This window comes from Tamandua tetradactyla, chromosome 12 (genome assembly GCF_023851605.1).
Source record: "Tamandua tetradactyla isolate mTamTet1 chromosome 12, mTamTet1.pri, whole genome shotgun sequence".
NCBI classification, from domain to species: Eukaryota; Metazoa; Chordata; class Mammalia; order Pilosa; family Myrmecophagidae; genus Tamandua; species Tamandua tetradactyla.
In genome coordinates this window covers 24,581,219-24,606,647 of record NC_135338.1, presented here as the reverse complement: position 1 = coordinate 24,606,647, position 25,429 = coordinate 24,581,219, and the positions used below count along the sequence as shown (strand labels likewise).

Sequence of the window (25,429 nt, the reverse complement as noted above, 5' to 3'; positions counted from 1 at the left end):
TTGGTGCCTCATGATGTGGGCCCTGCCTGTTCATGTCTGCATGGGATCCTCAGCTGCATGTTCTAAGCTTGGGAAATGATGGTTTCCTGTCAGGTTCTGTCTCTGGCTTCCTGACTAGCACTATGCAAAGTCAATTCTGTTGATCAGTTCAGTACTGAGTACCTTTTATTGCTGGGCACCATGCATGCTGTTACAAAAATGAGCAGTCTCAGCCCTCAAGGAGCTTACTGTCATCTAAGCAGATTATTTCAGCCAAATACAGTGAAAAGATAAAGAGATGGACAAGAAGCCCTGGGAGCACAGATGAGGGAAATTTAGTCCAGATTGGGGATTTAGGGAAAGCTACCCTAAAGGAGCTTTTGCCGAAGGTAGGCCTTGAAAGATTAGCCAGTGTGAGCAAAGACATGAAATAACATTAAAAGGCATGAAATGACATGGTTTGAGGGGGTAACCACAAATGGTTCAGTATTGTATAAAGTTGTAGGGGAGAAGAAATGAAGTTGGAGGAGTGAGGGACTAGATTATGGAGGGCTGTGAACACCATGACATGGGACTTGGACCTCATCTGCTGCAGTGATTTTCTAATGAAAACTTTTAGTGTGGGGAGATTTATGTTCTGGATTGATCAGTCAGGTAATAGCGTGAAAGATGGATTTGGGAAGGACTGTTCTGGAGGCACAGATACCAAGGAAGTGGGAATGGGAAGGAGGGGGTTAATTTGGGAACTATCATTAGTCAATAGAATCAACAGAATTTGGTAACCAACTGGATGTGGGGAGTGGGGAGTAGGAGGGCTAAGAGGTTTCTGGGTTGGGAAACTGAGTGAATATAGGAGACAAATTATAGGCAGAGGAACAGATATAGGAGGCAAAAACACTTCCTTCTTTGCAGGATTACTTTTCTAGTATGATGCCTTGTATTCAGTAGGTGCTTAATAAATGTCACATTTCTTAAACCTGCAGTGGCTTCACAGTTCTCTTAGAATATATAGTATATATACTCATACATTAGAAGATGAGTAATTAGTATTACACCAGAGAGCCTATCCATTTATGAACATGACCTGGCTCTCCTTCCTCCGACTATATCTCTGATCACAACCTCACCAACCTCATCATACTTTTGTCTCCTATCTGAGGTTGTAGTTTTCAGGTTTTTCCCTCTGTCTGAAATGCTCTTATCCCAACTACTCTTTTCAAGTGGGTCTTATTTTCATTTTTCAGATCTCAGCTCAGACGTCACCTATTTAGAGATGCTTCCTCCATCCCTGGGCCAGTCGACAAGTGATTGTCTCCCAGTTCCAAACACACCATTATATACTCTGCATTGTGATGCTGTCACTGGAACTCTCTTTGGCCAAGGGGATTCTTGTTAGGTTCAAAGGTTGCATTAGACTAAAAGAGCCTGGAAAACAGGATGAAGGAAGGGCTTTGTGTTCTTTCCTGTTTGTTTGTTGTTTCTGTCATTGTCATTCTGGCAACAGCAGCTGGTTCCAGCCTCCATTTGGGGGTGGGAGTGAAGCACCCAGAATAAGCAGCTGGACAGAACCTTCCCTTAGAAGCTCAGTTTCCATCTCCAATGGGTTTTGACCAATAAACTAGATACCTAATCTCTTCTTTCCACCACTACTCTCAGCTGTACTTGTGGTGGTTGCTTCCTGTTATTATTATCTCTGATGGCTTAGTGTTTCCTTTGCATTTTTCTAGGTCTCCAACCTTTATTTAATTTATTCCTATATTAAAGTCTCTATATTGAAATACTTAGTGTGATATTTGCTTTTTTTAGGGGTGGGGTGAGATGGGATACATGGTCTGGGAATAGAACCTGGGTCTCCTGCATGAATATCTGTTTTTTAAATTTTATTTTATGGCTGGACCTTGACATGACCACTGAATCTGAACAGGACTCCACCTAGGTATTCTCTAGATTACAGAAGAAATAAATATTGGCAACTGAATAAATAAAATGTTCAGAATCAAGCAACTCTTTATTCTTCTGATTGATGGAACTCTGTAACCATTGTATTCTATTCTTCTGATTGATGAACTCTATAACCATTAAACTCGCTGTTACAGAGAGTCTAGGGTAATACTTTTTATGAGCATGTTAGAATGAAACATATCAATTAACTTACATCCACCATCATTGGCATAATAAGATATACAGTTTATTTGCTTTGAATTCTATACTTACATAAATCCCTACTTTCTAAAATTGGGAATGATAATGACTTACCTTGTTAAAATTTCATGAAGATCAAGGGTTAGAAAGGGTAATCCACAAAGTTCTGTTGTAATTTTAAAAAGCAAACCATCCAAAGAGTCCACTTGCTGAAATATGCAGCATCACTCAAAACCATTTACTTGGTAAATTTAATCTGTTCACATTCTCTTATTTTCATTGCATGATACAGTTTGAAACACAGAACCACAGATGCAGGTTAAAAAGGAACTGTTTAACTTTCACATAGCAATAATTAAGAATCTGAAAACATCTTCCTTGGTCTTTTATTTAAGTACTAACTACTAGGGCAAAGAAGTATTGCAATAACTTATATACACTCAATTTTAAGTAATTCTGGTAAAATAAATGCAAATCGATCAAATGACATTGATTTCTGCTGTGCCAAAGTAGAAGCATTTCACTGAATTTTTAAAAATTTTCCTTGTCCAATCTCAAATGTATTCGTATCTAGTCCTTTTTTAATTCAGAAGAAAAAATGACTCTTTTCTCCCAGGATAATTGGGTCACCAGGGTCCATAAATCAAGCTCCTCCTTCCTCCTTCTTTTTCTCCATCTGGACTTTATTTTTTTTTATTTTAACATGGGCAGGCACCGGGAACTGAACCCGGGCCTCCGATATGGCAGGTAAGAACTCTGCCACTGAGCCACTGGTGGCCCATGCTGGCCCTTACTTTCACATCTTTAATATCCCACCACTGCTGTTTCTCCTGTCTCAAAACACATAAACAAAAATCACCCTTTTACCTTGTTACCAGTTCAAGCTTTCTTTTCTCATGCACAAATTCCAAAACACTCATATTCACAGTTTCCATTTTGCAGTCTGGCTTTTGCCCTCAATCCACTACTGAAGTTGAGCTCTTGCAGCTTACAAATGGTTGTTTAATTGGCAGTTCTTTTTTAGCCTTCATGGCACTTGACATTTCTTTTGCATTTGACAGCTGATTATCTTTCTTCTTGAAATTCTTTCCTCCTTGGCTTTTGGGATGCTGCACTACCCTGTTTCTTCTCTTCCACAAACTGTTCTTCCCCAGATTCCATTCATGTCTTTTTCCTCCAATACCCCCCAAAAGGGTATTACCTAAGGCCCTGTTCTCTTCTCATGTCAAGCTCTTCCAGATATCTTTTCTCTCTACCCTTACATTTCAAATATCACTTTTCAAATGATCCCCAAGGTTGTATCCAGCCAAAATCTCTTTTGTGAACTCCTAACCTGTACTCTCAAACGCTAATAGGACATGCTTTCTCAAACACATGTCCAAGCTCATTAGTTCCTCCACAAAAATCCATTTTTTTCTTTCTTTTTTTGTTGTTAATTGTTTAACATTTTCTCAGTCAGCCAAGACTGCAGACTTGAATCATCTATAACTCCTCTAAACTTCTTTTCCAAAGCTTGAAATCAGTCATAAAATTCTCTCCAATTCATCTGTCCTGGCATTCCTATCACCATCACTCTACCACACGGTTAAGGCTATCATCACCCCTCATCTGCACAACCATGACCTCTTCTTTTTTTCTTTAATTAAAAAAAATTTTTTTAAATACCAAAAAACACCAAACAAATGCAAACATTCTTATTTTGATCATTCCATTCTACATATATAATCAGTAATTCACAATATCATCAGATAGTTGCATATTCATCATCATGATCATTTCTTGGGACATTTGCATCTATTCAGAAAAAGAAATAAAATGAAAACAGAAAAAAAATTATACATACCATACCCCTTACTCCTCCCTTTCATTGATCACTAGCATTTCAAACTAAATTTATCTTAACATTTGTTCCCCCTGTTATTTATTTTTATTCCATATGTTCTACTCATCTGTTGACAAGGTAGATAAAAGGAGCATCAGACACAAGGTTTTCACAATCACACAGTCACATTGTGAAAGCTATATCATTGTACAATCATCTTCAAGAAACATGGCTACTGGAACACAGTGCTACATTTTCAGGCAGTTCCCTCCAGCCTCTCCATTACATCTTGAATAACAAGGTGATATCTACTTAATGTGTAAGAATAACCTCCAGGATAACCTCTTGACTCTGTTTGGAATCTCTCAGCCATTGCCACTTTGTCTCATTTCACTCTTCCCCCTTCTGGTCGAGAAGGTTTTTTTCAATCCCTTGATGCTGAGTCTCAGCTCATTCTAGGATTTCTGTCCTACGTTGTCAGGAAGGCCAAGATCTCTTCTTGACTGGTGTCTCTCCAGTTTCTCCTCAGTTCAATCTATCCTATTCATTGCTGCCAGGGAATTTCCCCTAAAAGGATAGCTGTGATCATGACACATTCCTAATCAAGAATCTTTAACAGTTTTATTATCTCTACAATAAATTCAAATTTCTTAACCTGGCATTCAACAACTTCATAGTTTGGGCCTCAAACATGAACTTTTTCAGTTTTACAAATAGATAAACTTTCTGTTTCTATAGCATAGTGTTAAGAGTATGGACTTTGGAGTTGAACAGATAGGTTTGAATCCTGGCTCCTCCTCTTATTATCTTGACTATTAGTTTCTTAGTCTTTCTGTGCCTTAGTTTCATCCTCTTTAGTATAGGAATAATAACCCTCATAGTGTTGTTGTGAAAATTAAACATATTAGAAATGTGCTTAGAACAGTATCTTGGCTATAGTATGCTTTACATAATTTGTTTTATTGAACAAGTATTTACTGATGCCTACCATGTGCTAGGTACTCTTCTAAGGACTTTGGGATAATGTCAATGAACAAAGCATACAAAAATTCCTATGTTCATGGAGCCTTCATTCTATAATAAAAATAATTGTTATTGGTTGTAACCGATTCTCAGTTTAGACTGCTCTTATTCCTGCACCATCATCTTCAAAATTCTACTCTTCTTTGAAGACCCATTAGAATGCTATCTTACCCCTTGAAATCTTGCCCTGTGGAAAGATCTCTTTTGAACTCCTCCAGTCCTTTAAATCTGTATTATAGATTTATCATATCCTACACACTCTACTGTAGATTACCAAATATTAAATATATCAAATATTATGGTTACTTGCACGTTTTATCTCTCTTAATAGAGCATAATGTCAGTTACCATGTTCTATTCATCTTTATAAATAGTAGCATGATGTATCTTGTGTCTAAGCACATAACAAACGTTTAAAAATATTTCTTGAATAGCTATAGGAAAAACTCTTTCATTTGACCCTAATTAACTAACCTTATCTTCTTCAAGTATAAATATAAAAGAAAATTTAAAATAGGACATTTTACTTTCAATTCTAGAAATATCAAATATCAGTAACAAATATTTGTTGTTTACCACTCGGTTTCATGTATCATCATAATTTGGCAACTAATTTACTAGTAGGCCGATTTTGGTAATTTGTTTTTACTAAGACTACTCTATGGCATATTTAATGTCCCCTGTTGCCATCATTTGAAAAAAAGCCTCTAAGATTTTATTAAAGGAGCCATTGCGGATAGAGTATATTTCATTTGTTGCATTTTCTATGGTCAGCAATGGCTTTCCCCATTTTTCACCTCCTTTCTAATGTGATAAAAAAATCTTCAGGTACTCATTTGCAATTTTTCTGGCTCATTTTTTCCTCTCTATTCCAAAGAACTGTAGAATTTTGCAATTTGTTTTTGTGGCATTTAAAATGAGAATTTAGGTTTTTTTTTTTTAATCATCAAATATCTTACCTCACAATTTGAGAGGTATTCTTCAGCTATGACCAGGGAAGACCAGATCAAATGCAGGTTCTCTCCTACTTTCCAATCTGTGTTTTCTGGATCATAATGCATTTTCTCCAAATGTGATACTAAAATTTAGTTATATTGCATGACATTAAAAATTTTCTTTAGATCACTTGACTTTGCTGGGCCATCTTAACTATTTTCTTTTATCGAGACAGAATTCTATCATAAGGGCATGTCAATCTTCTCTCTCTCTTTTTTTTAATATATGAATACTTTATTTTTGAAATACTTCAGTTTGAGGCACATATACAAATATACATATCCTAATGTGTATATTTTGAGTACCTTTAATAAAGCATGTTAACTGAGATTTGTGCCTCTACATTGGCTTCTTGGTTCCAAACATACTATTTTACTATAATTTTGTTAGTACAAAAAGTCTCATTAAGTTACTAAAACTTTTTTCTGTCATTAAACATTTTCCATTTTACTTAAAAAATCAATTTCAGTAAGATGTAATTTATGTGCAATAAAATGCACTCATTTCTTTTATCGACTTTTTTTTTTTTACATGGGCAGACACTGGGAATCGAACCCGGGTCTCCAGCATGGCAGGTGAGAATGCTACCTGCTGAGCCACCATCGCACCACCCAATTCACTCATTTTAAATGTACAATTTGCAATCTTCTCTTTTTAATAACAAGACCAACACAATAAATTTTTAAATAATGACCAAGATTTTTTTTTTTATTCATTAAGTTTCAGTATCATTACAGAAAATGTTATGGTACAGAGTTGTTTAACATTATTTTTTCTTTGCTCTTAATTTCCACATGAATGCTGGTAACACTAATATCTGTACAAGATCAGTCTTTGATTTTATTTTTTGTTCTGTACAATTTTAAATGTATTAGTTAAAAAGGCTGTCAGCACTTAAGGAAACATTTCCCCCCCACCCCAATTTGTTTGTTCAAATAAAAGGTATCCAGTTACTGCCCAAGACTACTGTGCCATGAGGCTACTGGGATGAGAAACCTCCCTGGGTGCTCTGCAGGGGTGGCTCTCCTTGAGGCGAGGCAGGGCCTCCACCCAGTCACTCTTCTTTTGGCACTGTGCACATAAACACGAGATACATGATAAAGAACAAGCAAAAGCTCTCTGTAAAGCAGTTATGAAGCATACTAAGAAGGGAAATCCAAGTGTTGCCTACACTAGTATAAATAAGCAGACAGCCTTAATTTAAGAGCATAAGTAGATGTATTTTAAAGATGAGAAAAACACAAGTTTTGCAGGCACCTATCGCTGTCTATTAAAAGCTATTGCTATCAGACCTAGCATTGAACACACAAAGCAATTTGCAAGAAAGGAAAAATTTGCTTTGATATAATCAGAGTAGAGCTGTCTGTTAAGATTTATTTTTAGGTGATTTTTCTTTAAAAGGTATTTAAATTCATCTGAAATATTGTTCAAGATGTTGACTATACAGATCAACTTTCATCTCCAAATCAGAAAAACTAGCTGTGCCGTTGCATATTACAGGATACAGTCAATGATATGTGGACATGCATCAAAACTTTCTCCCACTGGTAACCATCATAGCCGTCCAATGACCATGACATCCACCACCTCGCCCTTGTGGAGCTCCACATACTGCTCTGTCTTTGGAGGTAGCATCAACAATCCATTGGCACTGCGCATGCTCATAAGACGGCTGCTCATCTGATTACCTATAAAGAAATACTCTTATTACAGCAGCCTGAGCATCACAGGGCATACTTCTGGAGCCCTTGTAGTATTTTTCAACATGAAAACTGATTAACATAAATGTTCAAGAGGGAGAGAGATGATCAGACTTCCCAGTACCTTTTACAAGTGGCCATGCTATCGTATCCTACCACCTTCTCACTAAAACTTTAAAAATAAACATTAGAAATTATTGCTTGGAAAGTGTAAAACCAGAATTTTATTGCATTAGGAAATGCTGCAGAATTTTTTCAATTCAGGCTAAAATGTTATGTGTGTTTGAAAAGAGAGGCTTTTAAATCATATTAAAATAATAATGATAATAATGGCAGCTATCATTTATTTAATATTTACTAAGTGCCACACATGATGCTATATACTTTAATTATCTTTATTTGATTCTCACAAGATTCAAAAGAAGTTAGACTCCTACTACCTAGTTAGTGGCTGACTTCAATGCAGGTCTCTCTGATGGCAAAGCCCATGTACTCAGTATGTTAGCTTATGTTTGCATTTGGTAGGATCTTTGCTTGAAGAATAATATAATTTTGTGGAGTTACATGAAAAGGTAGGCAGTATATGACTAGAGAGGTTGGAAATAAAAGTTTAAAATACAGAGGAGATAACTCTGGAATTCTGAATTATTGATGATACTGGTAACTCTGCTCTTAAAGTTTACCATCATCTAGGGTAGAGCAGAAGCTAAAGAAAATTAACTTTAAGCTCACATTTTAGGATATGTGCTGGCATAGTCACAGTTCCCTCCTTTTCCTACAACCAAATTTATGCTCAGAACTCAATGGTTTGAAAAGCAGATCAAAATGCTCTTCTATAATCCTAGACTTGTAATGTCAAATATGTATCTAGAATATGGCTCAATGAAACAACTAAACCTTGTCCTTTCATTCTGTAATCTTTAGGAATAACAACTCATCTAACCTTTCAAAAGGAATATATATAAATAATTACAAAACAGGTATATATAAGGGTGGAGATTACATAAAACCTTGTGTTTTAACAAGATGGATGCATAATGATGATATATCTGCAGATGTGAACAACTAACCTGTACTCTGAGCCCAAGGCAGTGGTTCTTGGTGATGCCAAGTCAGAATACACCGGTGGTATTCTGGTCGAGGATCCAGTTTTACATCACATGATAACTATAGAATAGAGGAAAAGAAAACAAACTTAATTACCTAATCATCTCTCAAAACTATTGGGTGGTGGAGGCTGTGTAAGAAATATAGTGGACATGGAAAATATCTTGGCATTCTATGTTAAATATCCTTGACATTCTATGTTTCCACCATTGCTACTTTTTATTCTTAATATGGGAGGTCTAAGGGTTGGGTTGTTCTGTGAGAAGAGAGAAGAAGGCTTAAGAAGCTGGTGATCACAATGAGGAAAGGGCTAATGAAAAGGTTAAGGTCTATTTCTGAAGTCTATTTTTATGGGTTCAAAGGCCAGATACCTCTGTATTATGAATTGAGAAATCAAGGTAGGTATTTTAACATTGAAAATGAAGGAAGAAGATGCAAACAACCAAATAAACTCAGTATTTCTCTGTCTGTCCATCTATCCATCAGTCCATTCATCTTGTCCATCCATCCATCTAGCAAATATTTACTGAGGACCTAATGTGTGCTGGCCACTTATTCAGCTATCCATTCATACATCTTTCTTAAATATAAAAGGAATAGATACTTTCTTTTTCTCTTGGATATTCCCCTAATATCCCAATATGATATAGAAACTTAGCAAAGCAAGTAAAAGTAGTCCTTACTAGTGGCTATACCATTTTGATCTAGCCATGTCACTGGTATTAAAAGAGTTCCTCTGGATGACTCTGCTATGCAATGACAAAGGATGAATTTTTTTTTAACATAGCAACTTTAGTTCATACACATGATATCAAAGATATGAACACTTAACCCGGGAGCCATTTTTTGTGTGCCATTAAGTTCTGATAAATTAAAGTGAAAATGTGTTGGTAGAAGGTGCCTAAGAAGTATTACTTGAACAGGTTTATACAGTATTTAGTTATGGATTATAGCCTACCAAAGATTAGTTCAATGCTAGTGAATATAAGGCTTATTCCAGCATATGAAAATTAACATTTTCTATTAGCACAACAATTATTTAAGTTATTCTACCTTAAACTGTACTAAAAAATCTTTTATTTCAAAAACTATATTTCTTAGATTAAATAATGATACAATTAAAACTTAATTTGACTCAAGTCAGTCTATATCCAATCTATTCCAGCTACCATGTTTTTAAACATTCTAAATATTCACTCTAACAATCTATGCTTTTCTCTGGAATCCAGAGTAAAACTCAATTTTAGGCTGTTTTTTTCCCTTGATTAAGTCACACTCAACTCTTATACTTCATATTGTAGGTATTTATAACTGTTTAATATCTACTGATGGGGTTGCTTTTATTATTCTCAAATTGTCTTGTGCTTCTCTGAGGACAAAATCTTTCTCTCTTTCTGCGTGTGTGTGTGTGTGTGTGTGTATGAGTGTGTTTATGTGTATTCTTTTGCATTAAATTACAAGAGCTATTCACATGGCTGTGTTTTTGAGTATTTAAGCAATGTTTTCCTCCAAGCAATATTAGTCACCTAGTTTCTACTTCCAATTTAATTGCTCAATGATTGTACTGTATTAACGAATTATTTTGCTTTCTTATACCTGTTTGTTCATCTACAAAATGGGATTTTAATGTTTTCAAGCTTTATGATTCTAAAACTTTTAAATTATATTTATTATTTTAAGAATTTTTTAATTGAGATATCTTCATGTACCATATAGTCCATCCAAAGTATACAAACTATGACTCACAATATGTCATCACATTTGTGTAGTCATCATCATGATCATTTTTAGAACATTTTCATCATTCTAGAAAAATAAATAAAAAGAAAAAAGGAAAACCTCATATATCCCACACCCCTTACTCCTCCCTCTCATTGACTACTAGTATTGCAATCTGTCCTCTAGTGTTTTGGAGCAGCTGGTAGGAAAAATCTGAGATGAGGGAATGGTAGATTCTAGGACATATTCTGACAAACTCTAGGACCTATTCTGTAGCTGCTTGTTGACGTGTGCTTTGAAAATTATTGTTTCTTTCTTTTCTTTGTGTGTGTGTGTGTGTGTGTGTGTGTGTGTGTGTGTGTGTATATATATACATATATATGAGAAAAGGGCTGATGAAAAGGTTAAGTTCATAACATATATATATGTTATATTCTGCAACAATAACAACAAAAAAGGTAAAAGAACTATAGGTAGCTATAGTAATATTAGATAAAATAAATTCCTGAAATAAAAAATTTGAAAATGTTTAGTAACATAGGTCATTACTATAACAAAGTTGACATTTGTAATAACTTTCTACTTGCTATTTTGAGAATGGACACAGCTTTTTTTTTTTCTTCTTTTTTTGGGGGGCATGGTCTGGGAATCAAACCTGCGTCTCCCGCCTAGAAGGCAGGCATTCTAACCACTGAACTACCCGTGCACCCTATAATGGACAGAGTTTTGATAGTTAATCAAGTGGTATTTAAGATAGTGTTTAATATTTGGAATAAAAAAAACTCTGATATCTGTATCCATAGATTTTTTCCTTCATTGTTTTACTTTTAAATTGGCTTATGAAACATATTGTACAAACAGGCTTTACAATGATTACTTAGATATTTTATTTAATATGTCTATGAATAAGCTAACTAAGATATCCATTTTAGGTGGTTAAGATTTTTTTATGTTAAGTGTGAAAACATTTGTATCTTCGTATTTTCCTGAAAACAGGAAAATGTTTAATACCATAGGTCATTACTATAGCAATGTAGATATTTGTAATAACTTTCTACTTGATATTTTATTTATTTATTTATTATAATTTTTTTTACATGGGCTGGCACCAGGAATCGAACCTGGGTCCTCTAGCATGGCAGGCAAGCATTCTTGCCTGCTGAGCCACCATGGCCCGCCCTCTACTTGATATTTTGAGAACAATCAGTTTTGACAGCTGATCAAATGGTACCTAAGTGTTTAATATCTAGAATTTAAGAATTTTGTCATCTGAATTTGTATTTTTCTTTGTTGCTTTAATTTTAAGTTGGTTTATGAAATTTACTGTGCAAACACAGGTTTTACAATGATTATTTGGATAATTTATTTAAATATGCCCATGGTTAAGCTAACTGAGATAGCCATTTTTTTGTGGTTCTAAGTGTATTTTGTTTCCTTAAATAAAAATATTAAAAAAAGAATCAATTGCAAATGTTATATTGTATATGTTACCACAAGAAAAAGAATCAAATGTATCAAACAGAAGTGAATAAAATTTTTTCATAGTTTCTTCACAAGCAGCTGTCCCTTTTCCAGTTAGAGGTGAAATTATTACATTTTAATGGTATTTTACTGAAATGTAGAATACTTTATTAACCAATATATTTATGTGTGCTGACATTACAGTTCGGTATATAATATCACTTACTTTTAAAAAGGACATATTTACTATGTTCTTCAATACTTAAAGAATGATGCATCATGGATAAACAGACACTTTTTTTGTGTTGCAGATGGATATTTCACTTCTGATGACTTTTTCTACTCATTCAAAATTGGGCAGTCACTGGGGTTAGGACTGCTCTTCTGTCTCCTTTGAATATATGCCTGAAACACAGCAGACATTCAAGAGACAAAATTGTGCCATTTGGTATAGTAATAAATGATATGGTCTGCATGGAAATGCCTAAGGGAGAGAATTAGGAAAAAAAAAAAGGAGACCATTCTGTCCTTCCTTGTCTTGCCCATCTTGGTGAGAAATCACCTCAAGGAATTCTCGTGGTGAAATAGGACAAAGAATTAATTGCAAATACAGTGTAAAAATTTTACCACAGAGCTATTTATATGGTATAGAAGGGCATAACGAAGGTAGTAATCAACATTTCTCAGGGAATTTGAGAAAGGCTTTATAGGTGATGTGATGCTTGAGTTGTATAGGATGAGTAAGGAATTTTCCAGGCAGAGAAAGGAGGTGGTGGTGGTGATGGAAGAATTACAGGCATAGGCAGGGAGCTCATATCCATTCTGGAAGCAGCAAATAGCTGGTGTGGTCATAGTACAGGGAAGCAGATGAAGTTGAGGCCATGAGATGCAGGGATTCCTTTACCTTCTTGAAGTGTTTGGATTTAAACCTACAGTAACGGAAAGCACTGAAGGGTTTTAATCGGAGATACCGACATAACTGGAATTAGAAAAGGGATCAAAGAGGAGGCAATATTGGATGAAGAGAAACCACTAAATACGCCAAAGGTTATAAAACTAGTAAATGTTGGAGCAATCGTTCAAATCCAGGTTTATACGGCTACAAATAAGAGGATACAAATGAGAGAGGAGGCCTAAGAAGAATGGTGAAGATTTAGAATAGCAATGAGGAATGGAAGAAGTGGATTCATTTGATATAAAAGGATTACCAATGGGAATTTGGCCCCTGCTAAGACTGGAGATTTGTAAATTGAAACTGGTAACTTGAATAGCTATATATTCTTGTCTAGTGATGCTTAGCACTGGAAATAAAAGTGAAGAACAAATAAGTGAGAATTGACCCAAGTCTGTGGATTCTCAGAGTAGATAGCAGTATAAGGAAGAAAAGATTAAAAAGTTGAGAGTGCTGGAAGAAAGCTGAAATGATACACCATGGGTTTTAGGGTGGATGAGCAAAGTGCAGAAGGGGCCATGGAGTAAAAGAAAAGGGTAGGAATTATAGAAGTAAGTGTTTATGCTCTGTGTTATATCTACTGATAGGTAACTTGCCATTATTCCCAAAGTATATACCAGATTTGGTGACTTTTCAGATGATGTTGTTGATTTTTCAGTTCAGGCCATTGAAAAGGATGTGGGTCTGGGTTACTGAAGTAGAAATAAAGGTACTTAGAAGTACCTAAAGCAATTGATAGGGGATGACTATGTCTCAAAAGACTATGAGACATTTGTCAAAGACCTGAATGTGTGTGGGGAATGGCCTCTGGAAGATTTTATAACAATAATAAGGAGAAGGTGAAAGATCCAAAGGTTCTTAGAAATGGATTGGGGCTAAAAGCTACACAGTATGAGGAAGAGGGTTTATGAGAAAACACATAACCAAAGGGGATTCTGTTTTGGGTAGAGGCCCAGGATGACACTGCCACAGTCCTGGATGGTGCTGGAAGCTTTTGTTGAGGTCTGGTCAAAATTTCCAAAGAGTGGTTAAAGAAGATTTATTATTATTATAGTAACTGTTTTGATTAATGCTTTGGAAGTTATGAGGTACTATCTTCATTAGTATACAAAAGAGGTCCTTAAGTATATTCACCCTATAAATCATATAAAATTTATCACGTAACTTTAAAATCCTTGTACATGCTGGTATGGATCAGGGTCAAATTCATGTTTCCAAAATTTCTAATAATCTAGCTATATTTTTCATTTCCTAATAATAAATTTAAATCAATTTACATTTCTTATGCCATAGAGAGTTCTGTCATTTAAAATATCTATTTTTTAATCCACATGCCATAATATTTTCACATAACAGGCAACCAGCAATACCTTTTGATGATCAAAGACTGATTTTAGTACAATAAACCATTATATTTCCCTCTACATTTGCAAATACTTTAGTAATTTTCAGACCATATAAACATTTTGTTGAAACACTTTGTACTTCACTGCTTATGAGATCAGTTAGAAAGCGTTCATCAGTGCTTATAGTGTGTGGAACAGCACTGTTCACAAGAAGAGGAAAGGGGACAAATTAGACTAGTCTGGCAGTGTTGCAACACTCTACCAGGACATGCTGATCCGGCCCCACGGGACACAGAGGTATTTTTCCCTTTCACCTCTCTCAATCACTGCCTGAGATGGCTGGCCTGTTAACATTATTGGGAGTTATCACAGACATGTTTAGAAAGAAAAAAGTTGAGAACAAGGGCACTAAAGGGGGCTTTGATGGGATGTTAAGGAAACACATGACAGGATATCCTTCAATGAATTGCTAGAATTGTGTTTCTGATTGGCTACTGAAAATCAGAAATATTTCAACTTCAACCATAACTGACCAAGGAAAGAGGACAAGTGTTTGTTCTGAACTGATATTCTTCAGAATGCTTTGCTATAAAAGGATGACATTTTCTGTGCTGACCCTTTAAAATAATGCAGTATCACCCTACTCACAGGGTGGTTACATTGGATTCCAGCAGTGTGAGTTACCAACGCCAGCGCTATAAGCAACAAGAATTGGTAGCGGCACCGACTAGGGCAACCATATTGACTGATTTGATAATGGAGAACAGTAGTATGTTGGTAAGCTGCATCTCATATGGTCAGAAGATAGAGACAATAATCTTTACAATATATTTCAAGAAAGTGAGAAGGATTATTCTAAATTTGTAATTGTGTGTTACTGAAGATGTGGGGATGATTTTGGGAACTAAAAAAAAAAAGAAAAAGATGCAAACAGCCAAGCATATTTAGGAGCTACATTCTGGCAGCCCCAATAACACTGCTATGTGGTAAAAAGGAGTTTGACTGATTTTTGTACCAGTTCTCGATTCTCTGAGCTGGCAGGAAATGGGTAGTATCATGAACAATGTACTGAGCATCAGTTTGAATACAGAGCATCATTCTGTCACTGTTGTCAGAATGGATGACTGCCACAATGTCACTTTTAAAGAAGAGATGGTGGATGTTAAAATGAGAAATAAATGAAAGGATTCATAAGAGCTTTACAAAGGTAAAAGTCAAGACTTCCTTCTCTCTCTTATAACAACGTAGATTTTTCTTATTACCTAAATTTAGCACATATAAAAACTGTAAATTCAGTACTACAGGTTTGAATGTCTAAATCTAAATTTTATAGCTCCAATCTTCAACATGGTCAGAATACTTTTTGTTCATTGATATCTTAATTTTTCTTTTTCCATTTAATTTCACATAAGTCCACCACTGTGACTATTGAAAAAAAATTTGTTTTCAGAAATATCTAGTGGAACTTTTATTAAAATTTTAAGAAAAGGAGAAAATCTCTTCACCTACTAGTTTACAAAGTCTCAGTATTTAAAAGGTCAGCATTAAGAGTTATAGCCTAGATTTTTAAAAAATGTTATGGGTTCTTAGAGCAATATTTGATTAATATTTCATCTTTCTCTTCTGTTTTATGTTCTTCCTGTCAATTAATCAGCATGCTGTCATATCTGAATTTATTTTAGAGTTCTTGAAAATTAATGATTTGGTATTATAGCTTATATTGCCCAGAAAGTTGCTCATTAATAAAGCACAGTGTGTAACATAATTAGTTGCACAGTAGTAAGTCAATTTCAATGTGTTGGTGGAGGAGACTATAATTTCCAAAACGTTTATGAAAAGTTTAACTCCTCAGCTTTAGTAGTTCTTTTTCAAATGATGTAGCCGCCCTTTCCTCTTGAATCACCTGGGTCTCTTTCTAGCCTTCTGATTGCCTTTTTCTGCACTGTTTAAAATTTATCATTGAGATCACAGAAGAATTGAGCAAGTTAATTGCTGTCCTTTGTGAGTTTACAAGGGGGTAAGAGAATTCTATACAGGTCTTTACTGGTCTAGTGTGTAGGGTGGTGCCAGCCACATCTTATTGACCATTTTGCCCTTAAATATCCACTCAAATTTTTAGGCCTTTCTCTCTGGATTCCCATATGGATGTCTGGATGGAGAAGATAATTCAGTTTAGAAGTAGCAGGGGAATAAAAGAGGGTTTTCCCTTCCATTTTCTATCATGAAAGTGAGAATATAACTGCATTTTCCCTCAAAACTAATATGAAATTCTGGATGTTTGCTTTGGGCAGTTAGAAAACCATATCCTTAATTGTTATCAGTTTTCAATTTTGGTTTCTTGCCATTAGAAAACATTACCCTGGCTTTGATGATGGTTGGCCGGGGATCCAAGATGCCTTGCATCTTTCTCAGTGCAGGTACAACAAAGAGATTGCAGGTGACCACGGCTGACACAGGATTCCCTGAAAGTCAACCAAGCAGTCATTAATAGTACACATGTTAAAAACTTGCCAAATAATTTTATCTGCCTATACCTTTAGGTATCAGAGAGTGTTAGAAGTGACTATTAGTTTTCCTCTTCTGAAGCACCTTGAATCCAAAAGAATGCCAGTATACAACTATGACAATCAAATGCCACAAAGGGTGTAAACATTTGGGTACATCAGTGAAGTGCAGAGAATTCTGATGCCCCAACATTATTTAACACCATTATAACAGAAATATAAATTTATTTCTGCTTTCCTGAGAGCCATACATTGAATGCCATTACTAATCTTGATATGTTTTTAAGCAGTTTAAAGTTTATGTATCTACTTGCTAATTTTCAAATGTTTAAAATTTACCATGATAATACATGTTCAGTACCAAAAATTACAAAATACAGATAAGCAGAAAGAAACTTATCTATAATCCCTCATACCAAGAAATTTCTTTAAAATTTAAAAATAAAACCAAATGATTAAGAGGTGAAGGACTTGGAGACAAAAATAAAGTTCTTTAAAAAGAATTTGAGGAATCCAAATGTAAGTCTTCAAAAAGAAATCTGGGTGTGCCACACACTTCAAAGAGAGGAAGGGTGGGCTGTGAATTAAAGAATGGGCTGGGAAAAACAGGTTTGGTTTTTGGATGGCATCATTAACTAACCAAGCTGTTTGATACTGTATAAATTCCAAACCTTTCTGAGTCTAACTTTACTCATTCACAAAATGAAGGGCTGGACTACACAATTCTCAAGATCCCTTGTGCATCTTAAAACTCTAATTTTATTAATAATTTTATATAGTTGTACAGGAGTATGTATGTATATATTGGAAATGGATAATGGGCTATTAGATTTTAGCCTTATCTTGGCTAGTGATGTTAATTGCATCTTTAAAGTAAAAGGCAATGGTCAGTTTAGCCTATTGTTAACTTTAACCACATCCTCAATATTAAAAAGATAGACAAGTATCTTTTTATTTTTAGTTGCAAAAAGTGATGAGTGACACTAATTAGTTTCAATGAAAAAATGAATCGATCAACAGAACAGCAGGCTCTTAGTGGAAATCAACTGCTTTTCCTGTTCCTCAAAATATAAGCAGATAAAGTGATTGTGAAGACCTTGTGTCTGATGCTCCTTTTATTTACCTTATCAACAGATGAGTAAAATATACGGAATAAAAATAAGTAATAGGGGGAACAAATGTTAAAATAAATTTAGATTGAAATGCTAGTGATCAATGAAAGGGAGGGGTAAGGGATATGGTATGTATGAATTTTTTTCTGTTGTCTTTTTCTTTTTCTGAATTGATGCAAATGTTCTAAGAAATGATCATGATGAATATGCAACTATGTGATGATATTGTGAATTACTGATTATATACGTAGAATGGAATGATCATAAGTTAAAGAATGTTTGCATTTGTTTGTTGTTATAGATATATTTTAATTAAAAATTAATAAATAAACAAAAATTAAAAAATATATAAGCAGATACAAAATTTTCTGGAAAAGCAAAAAAAAAAAATCATTGTTCCACTGTTCAACAGTGATTACAGAATTTCTGTAATAAAACTGTTTTAGAAAGTTATTCTATGAAAAAGTAAAATGCTCTGGATAAGAAAAAAGCTAGAAGGATAGACACCAAAAGGTTGCAAATAGTGGTTATTTTTGGGTAGGATGGGATAAAGGATATTGTTTCTTTTTGCTTATCTGTATTTTTAAAACTTTTTTGTGCTGAGCATGTATTGCCATGGTAATTTTAAAAAGTAAAAATAATAATAATAATAATAAGTATATACACAAATTGCTTCAAAAACTACCAAGATCAGAAATGGCTTTCAATTCATGGTCCTTAGGAAAACAGGAAAAAAAAGTCTGATTTTGAAAATCCTTGTAAACTGAACCCCTTTGCTTTTTCTACAATTTGAACATGTGAGTGGTTGCTGCCCTCTTTTGGTTTATTTGGGCGAAGCAGAGAAAAATTTAAATTAGAGTAGATTATTTAATTGTTATTTCTTTGGCAGATCAGCAACACTTCATTAGTAGCAGCAAAACAGGGTCCCACTATAAAATTCTTTGTTATATTATCAACTGATGGCCTGTAGTACCAAGCCATATTCTGTAGAAAAAGTAAACAGTTTCTTCTAGGCAAACAAAGCTAGGAAGGAAGGTCATATTTATGTAATAGTTGTTAGAATATCCAAGAAAATATTAAAGACCCCAGGGGGTCTTTATTGTTGATACATTTTGAAGACGACTTTTCCTTACATGTCCTAGCTCTTACTATTTTCTTCATGATAGAAATATAATTTCTCTTATGCTTATAGTTAGGGGTTTTCAAAGTTCTAAATTCTTCTGTCTTCTTCATTCCTTTCTTTATATCTCTACTTTTGAAATTTGTTATTTAATATAAAAGCAAATAAACATGCCAAAGTCAACCAGATTTGTGACTCTAAAAGGAATAACTAGGTTATTTTTTGAAGGAATCTGTGATAAAAAAAACAGGGAATGGGAAATTGCTACAGACTAGAGGGTAATTTTAAAAAATAAAAAAAAATTAAAATAAATCCATCAAACATTTATCAGGATTAGTAATGGCTTTAAATGGATGGCCTTCAGGAAAGCAGAAATAAAATTGTGAATTTGAAAATCCTTATAAACTGAACCATTTTGCTTTTTCTTCTATAATCTAGACATCTGAGTTGCTTCTCACATGGAAAGCGGGGCAGTTGTGAGGGCAGGGGGAATAAGATGGGGCGATGGTGATTCATATTGATGTTGAACAGGATTTAACTGAGAGCATCAGCACTAGTAGTCCCTTCCCTCCCCACCTCCTACCATCCTCCCACTCCCAGCCCAAATATGGCAAGGACCAAGGCCAGCTTCATATTTTTCACTCTAATATTTGCTTGGGTGATTCGAGGCCCTTTGAACTCTTAAGCACACTATTTCTAGGTGTGGGGGGTGACTGGACTGCTAACTGACCAATTTCCTGTAAGGAAAAGGCAGATGCCCCTGAAAGACCTAGTGATAGCTAACATTTGATTATCATTATAGGGTTTGGAAAGCACTTTGAAAGATACTATCCAATTTGACTTTCACACCAACCCTATAAAGGAGATATTAATGATCTCCATTTCATAGAGGAAGAAACAGGCTCAGTGAGGGTAAGTGATTTGGTCAAGGTTATTCAATTAACAGGTAGGAATAGCTGGGACTTGATGTCTTTCAGATTCCAAATCAAGGGCTCTAATAGGGGGCTGGTCATTTGGGAAGTCCAAAAAGATTTGGTCATTTTTCCAGAAAAAGCAAAATAAATTATTTCAATTATTCTTACCTGGTAGTGCAAAGATTATTTTTCTTACACCATCAATATCCAAAGTCGCAAATGTTGTTGGCAGGCTAGAGATAAAAAGAGGTACTGTAAGTGATTTTAAGTAATATGATGAGTAAATTAAACACTCCAGTTTCCTTGTTCAGTGACTAACCATACAGATTATTTATCGTATAAAATCACATGAAAACAATTTTCTGTTGATTCTCCTGTAAACTTTGTTAACTTGAAGTGTTTCAAGATCATTTAAATTGTTTTTAGCATCTTCTGCTTTCCAGTAACCAAACTTCCCAGTTTTCTGTACTTTTTTTTCCTGCCAGTGCCATAGAAGTGTACTCCAAATCATGGCATTTTCCCACACTTATCATTAACAATGTCTATATTATTTTTTGTTGGAAATTTAAAACAATCATCTTTATTTTCAGAAGACTGCTTACTATATAATACATCTCAATCAGATAACTGCATATTCAAAATGAGTATGTTTCAATATTTAAAAACTGCTCTCGAGTTAATACTATAAGACTCTTAGAGGGAAATATCTTCAGGACCTTGTAGTAGTTAAAGGACTTTTGGATTTTACACCAAAAGCACAAGGAACAAAAGAAAAAAACAGATAAAATAGATTTTATCAAAATTAAAAATTTTTGTGCCTCAAAGGACGTTATAAAGAAAGTGAAAGACAACCTACAGAATGGGAGAAAATATTTGGAAACCATATATCTGATAAGCATTTAATATACAGACAATAGAAAAAATTCCTACAACTCAACAACAAATGGCAGCCAAATGAAAAATGGGCAAAGGACTTGAATAGATATTTTGCTAAAGAAGATATATAAATCTGCACATGAAATGATGCTAAACATCACTAGCTATTAGAAAGACACAAATTAAAACTATAGTGAGATACCACTTAATACGTACTAGGATGGTTATCATTAAACTGAAAATAACAAGTGTTGGTGAGATGCTGAGAAACAGTAACCTTCATACATGTTGGCAGGAATGCAAAATGGTACAGCTACTGTAGAAAACAGTTTTGCAGTTCCTTAGAACATTTGGTATAGAATTATCATAGGACCCAGCAATTGTACTCCTAGGTGTATACCCAACAGAATTGAAAGGAGGGACTCGGAGAGAAACTAGTACACCAATGGTCACTGCAGCATTATTTACAATAGCCAAAAGGTGGGAGCCCCAAAATTGTCCATCAACAGATGAATGGATAAACAAAATGTGGTATATATATATACACACACAATGGGATATTATCTAGCCATGAAAAGAAATGAAGTGCTGATAAATGTTACAACATGGATAGACTTTAAAGACATACAAATATCATATGATTTTTTACATGAAATACTTAGAATAAGCACAGTCATAGAGATAGAAAGCAGAATAGTGATTACCAGAAGTGGTGGGTGGGGAGTTATTGCTAAATCAGTATGAGTTTTGGTTTGGGATGATGAAAATAGTCTGGAAATAGTGCTGAAAGTTACACAGTATCATCAATGTATTTAATGTCAAAGAATGGTCCACTTAAAATGGTTAAAATTATTTTTATGTTATATATATTTTACCAAATTGAAAATAAATTATTTGAAAAACTATTCTCAACAGTAAACATAAAAAAAATCTTCCCTCCAATGAAGCGAGTTTTTTTAAATGACAAAATAAATGAAATACTAAGGCTAGAACAAAATTAAAATAACAGTAATTTAAAAATATTCTCAAATTATACATTCTCAAGATTCTGACATGAACCCTTTAACTGGGAGTGTAGGGAAGGATGAGTTACATAGAGGAGGCAGGCAGTTGAGAACAGTTTTTCTTTTTCTATGGACTGCCTTTTATATAGAACTTCCAGTAAAAATTTCATTATTTTAATGAAACTTGAGTCATGCAGAATCTTTAGGGAATCCTGAAATTTCCATATAGCTGAAAAATTATCCTTTTACGCACACAAATTGTTTTTTAATATTTTTGCAAGTTGATTTTTAAAAAATGGATTATTCACTCATACCTTTTACAATAATATGGTTGCACTAACATTTTTTTATGATTAACAGCAATCATAAACTTATTCTACTCTACTATAACACACTAATGTTAGGTCACAAGGGTATTATGGATTATTTTTACCTATAAACCATAACCCCATAGTGCTGTATTTCTACAGTTCTTGCTTCTGTTTTTTTTCCCTTTTTTAATTTTTTCCCTTTCTGTTATTCTCTTGAATTCCAGACTGCCATAATTTCCACCCTTAAAGCTGGCTTTAGATTTGGGAACCAGATAGGGGTAGTAGTAGTAGTAGCAGTATTGCTTTATTGATAATAACAATAGTTATAATAGAAGCTACAATTTTAATGGTAGTGATCATGTATTGCATCCATTATTTCACTTAAATCTCAGAACAATCCTGTTAGGTGACAATTATTATCCCATTTTACAGATAAGCTTAAGCTATTTGGCCAAAATCGCTCAGCCTACTGGGGAAACAAAGATGTGAACCAAGGTTTTTTTTAACTTTATGGCTTATATTTGGATAAGGTTCTCACAGGGTGTGCTGTGAAGTGTTAATATATGGACTTTATGACATCTGTTTTGGCTAATCTGGGGCCTTTTTTTGCTTACTTCCTGATTCTTTGCTGTGTTTTAGAAAATTTGAGATTTTCATGTGGATTTACTGATAGGTTATCTGGCAATGACTGTTACTGTGTGGTGAAAATAATTTCAAAGACACATTTTGGTAACAGCTATGTTCATTATAGATAACCCATAGAAATAGTGATTGGTAGATCTGGCTGACATTACTCTAAATGCTTTTTCTAGTATCTCTGCCTCTAAAAATGAAAGAAGTTAATTGCAATTTGAATGCACTGTATGTGGGAAGAGCAAAGCTAAACTGTACTTGAGCTTTTTCTATTTCTTTCTGTCCTACTGTTAAGTAAAAATTATCTTAAAATTCTTCTTTCATTTAGAAAAGTATAAAATTCTGACCAATTAAATGAAGCCCATTTAAATTTCTTCAACAGTATAGCAAACTAACACATAGATAACAGGAATATTATAAAGCCAGTTTAAATCATAAGGCCAAGCATCCTTTGCTTCTAGAGCAATGTGATTTCTCTAAAAGTATTCATTTTAATAAGATCTCATTACAACAAAGCATTTTATTATCATGCATTGCCATCAGGATTGTTCTACTGCTAACTATGAAGTTTTTATTTAACCTTTGGAAAGCCATTTCCTTGGAACATTACACCTACTTTCATTCTCTTCTTGAGATCCGAACATTAACAGCATTTATGCAGTGACTGAAGTTACAGAGAATTATGACTTTAAGAGAGAACAAACATTAGGAACTGATGAATTCCTGAAGTTGAAGTCACAAATAAGTCTGAAGAAATAATATTGAGGTTATATATAATAAATGCTGAGAATATTTTAAATCATAGATATTTCCCAAATCATTCTCCTCCAGAGATGAGGGCAAGAAATATCAGCTTCATAACACCGCAAAGGGAACAATGAATTGAATTTTCAAGGTTAGTGAGAAGCTCATTGACATACTTTTGGAATGTCCTCTGTATTCTAATCAAATTATCATTGTCCATTGGCAGAAAATAAAAAGCCTTTGCACATACAGCATAATAATATTTGCTTAAGAAAAATGCTATTCTTAATAAGAATGATCTAAATCCGACTGTTTCAATAATAAAAGGACTTCTGCAGCAACAGCCCTATTAGGGCATAATGAACAGAAACATAATGCCAAGAATTCTAAATGCCATCAAATGTAGAGGATGCTTTAGGGAAAATCTAAGCTTTATACTTAAATGGCCAAATCAGGGAAGTAGATCCTGATCTCTTTCATTGAACTGGTAGTAGGTATCCAATAAACCAGGGATATTAGGAGAGCTGTCTTGACAATTACAAAGCTCCTGGAATTTGTTAACAGTTTGCATAGCTTGCTTATTAACAACCGCAAAGCCTCTTAGGGTTCACATGAGCATCCAGCAGAGTAAAATTCTGAACTAAAGCATCATTACTGTCGTCCCTGATAGCATGGACTTGTGCTGGAATGTTCACAATATTCTGAGGCCTTTGAACAGGGTAGTGACGCTTCATAAAGTAGCAAGGGTCTCCGCAGACAAGACTATTGCTTAAAGACACGACTACACATGTTTCAACAGTTCCAATGTTTGGCATTCTTTCAGGATTTACAGCTGATTGCAGACTCTCCATCACTTTTTTAAAGGGGATTATTAATTTTTAGGAGACGTGCAAAATCTTGGTATGTGGTTATTTTTCTTTCCTCTTGGGAGGTAGTATGACGCAGTGTGAAACACCACTTATGAAATATTTTGACAAGAAAAACAAAATTGAATCTGAATCTAATCAAGCTTTAGACATAACGTCCAGTTCATAGAACATTTTGGAGAAGGAGAAACAAGTTAAATACCACCACCAGGAAGCAATCAGCCAAATTTATTCTTCAGGACCAGTGAACTGGTTTCTTCACTAAACCAATGGTATTAAAAAAAGGGGGGGGGCAGTAAATGTTCTCATTTTATAAAGACTGAACAACCAAATACAATGAATGAGTGAAGCTTACTTGAATTATAAAAAGATATTCTTTGTCTTGACATTGGAGTATATGTGAATTTGATCAGGGTATTAGATGATATTAAGATCTTATTTATTTTGCTAAATGAGATACTACCGTGATTAAGAGAAATCATTGCTGTTGTTTTATTATTATTTCAGACGTATACCAAAATAACTGGATCTCTAAAATTTGCTTTAAAGCAATCTAGCCTGGGGGTAGGAGGATTGATAAAACAAATATGGAAAAATGTTGATATTTACTGAAGCTAGGTGATAGGTTCTTGGAAGGTTCATGCACTCCCTATTTTTGTGTATGTTTGAGAATTTTCATACTAAAATGCTGAGAGGCAGAGAGAGAGAAGAACAGTTTTGGGGAGAAAGAGAAAAAGAGGAAGAAGGAATTAGACATGAGAATTAGAGGAAGGAAGGGTTTAGAAAATAGCTTTGCCTTGTTTATACCAGACCCTGTGATTCATGAGAAATATGAATTCAAACTTTTCAGGAAGGAGCTGTCTTTGTACATAGGATTCTAGTGCTTCAATTTTTTTTTAACTAGAATATATAATCCATATTAGAAAATATAAAGTATTTAAAACTGTTAGTCAAAGCAAACCAAACCAACCCCATATATGAGATATTATTATTTTCATACCCTGGTTTCATAAAAACCCTGCCAAAATGGATCTGAGCATGAAGATCAATGTCCAGCACCTGCTTGAGATAGTCCTGTAAATATGAAAAATAATCACT

The 25,429-nt window shown here is 34.4% G+C and overlaps 1 protein-coding gene and 1 long non-coding RNA gene across 27 annotated transcripts in view; one reads left to right on the top strand and one right to left on the bottom strand.

Annotated features, from left to right (window-relative positions):
• Nucleotides 1-25,429, top strand: part of LOC143651888 (uncharacterized) — a 39,974-nt gene that overhangs the window by 1,235 nt on the left and 13,310 nt on the right. The window lies entirely within an intron of this gene.
• Nucleotides 6,640-25,429, bottom strand: part of GPHN (gephyrin) — a 750,954-nt gene continuing 732,164 nt past the window's right edge. For all 25 annotated transcript variants that reach the window (XM_077122754.1, XM_077122739.1, XM_077122741.1 and 22 more), the window contains 5 exons: nucleotides 25,332-25,405; nucleotides 20,066-20,130; nucleotides 16,606-16,709; nucleotides 8,733-8,829; nucleotides 6,640-7,650 (listed from right to left, as the gene is read on the bottom strand). In XM_077122754.1, the coding sequence (XP_076978869.1) occupies nucleotides 7,517-7,650; nucleotides 8,733-8,829; nucleotides 16,606-16,709; nucleotides 20,066-20,130; nucleotides 25,332-25,405 (474 nt within the window). In that variant the 3' untranslated portion in view covers nucleotides 6,640-7,516. The remainder of the gene's footprint in view (nucleotides 7,651-8,732; nucleotides 8,830-16,605; nucleotides 16,710-20,065; nucleotides 20,131-25,331; nucleotides 25,406-25,429) is intronic.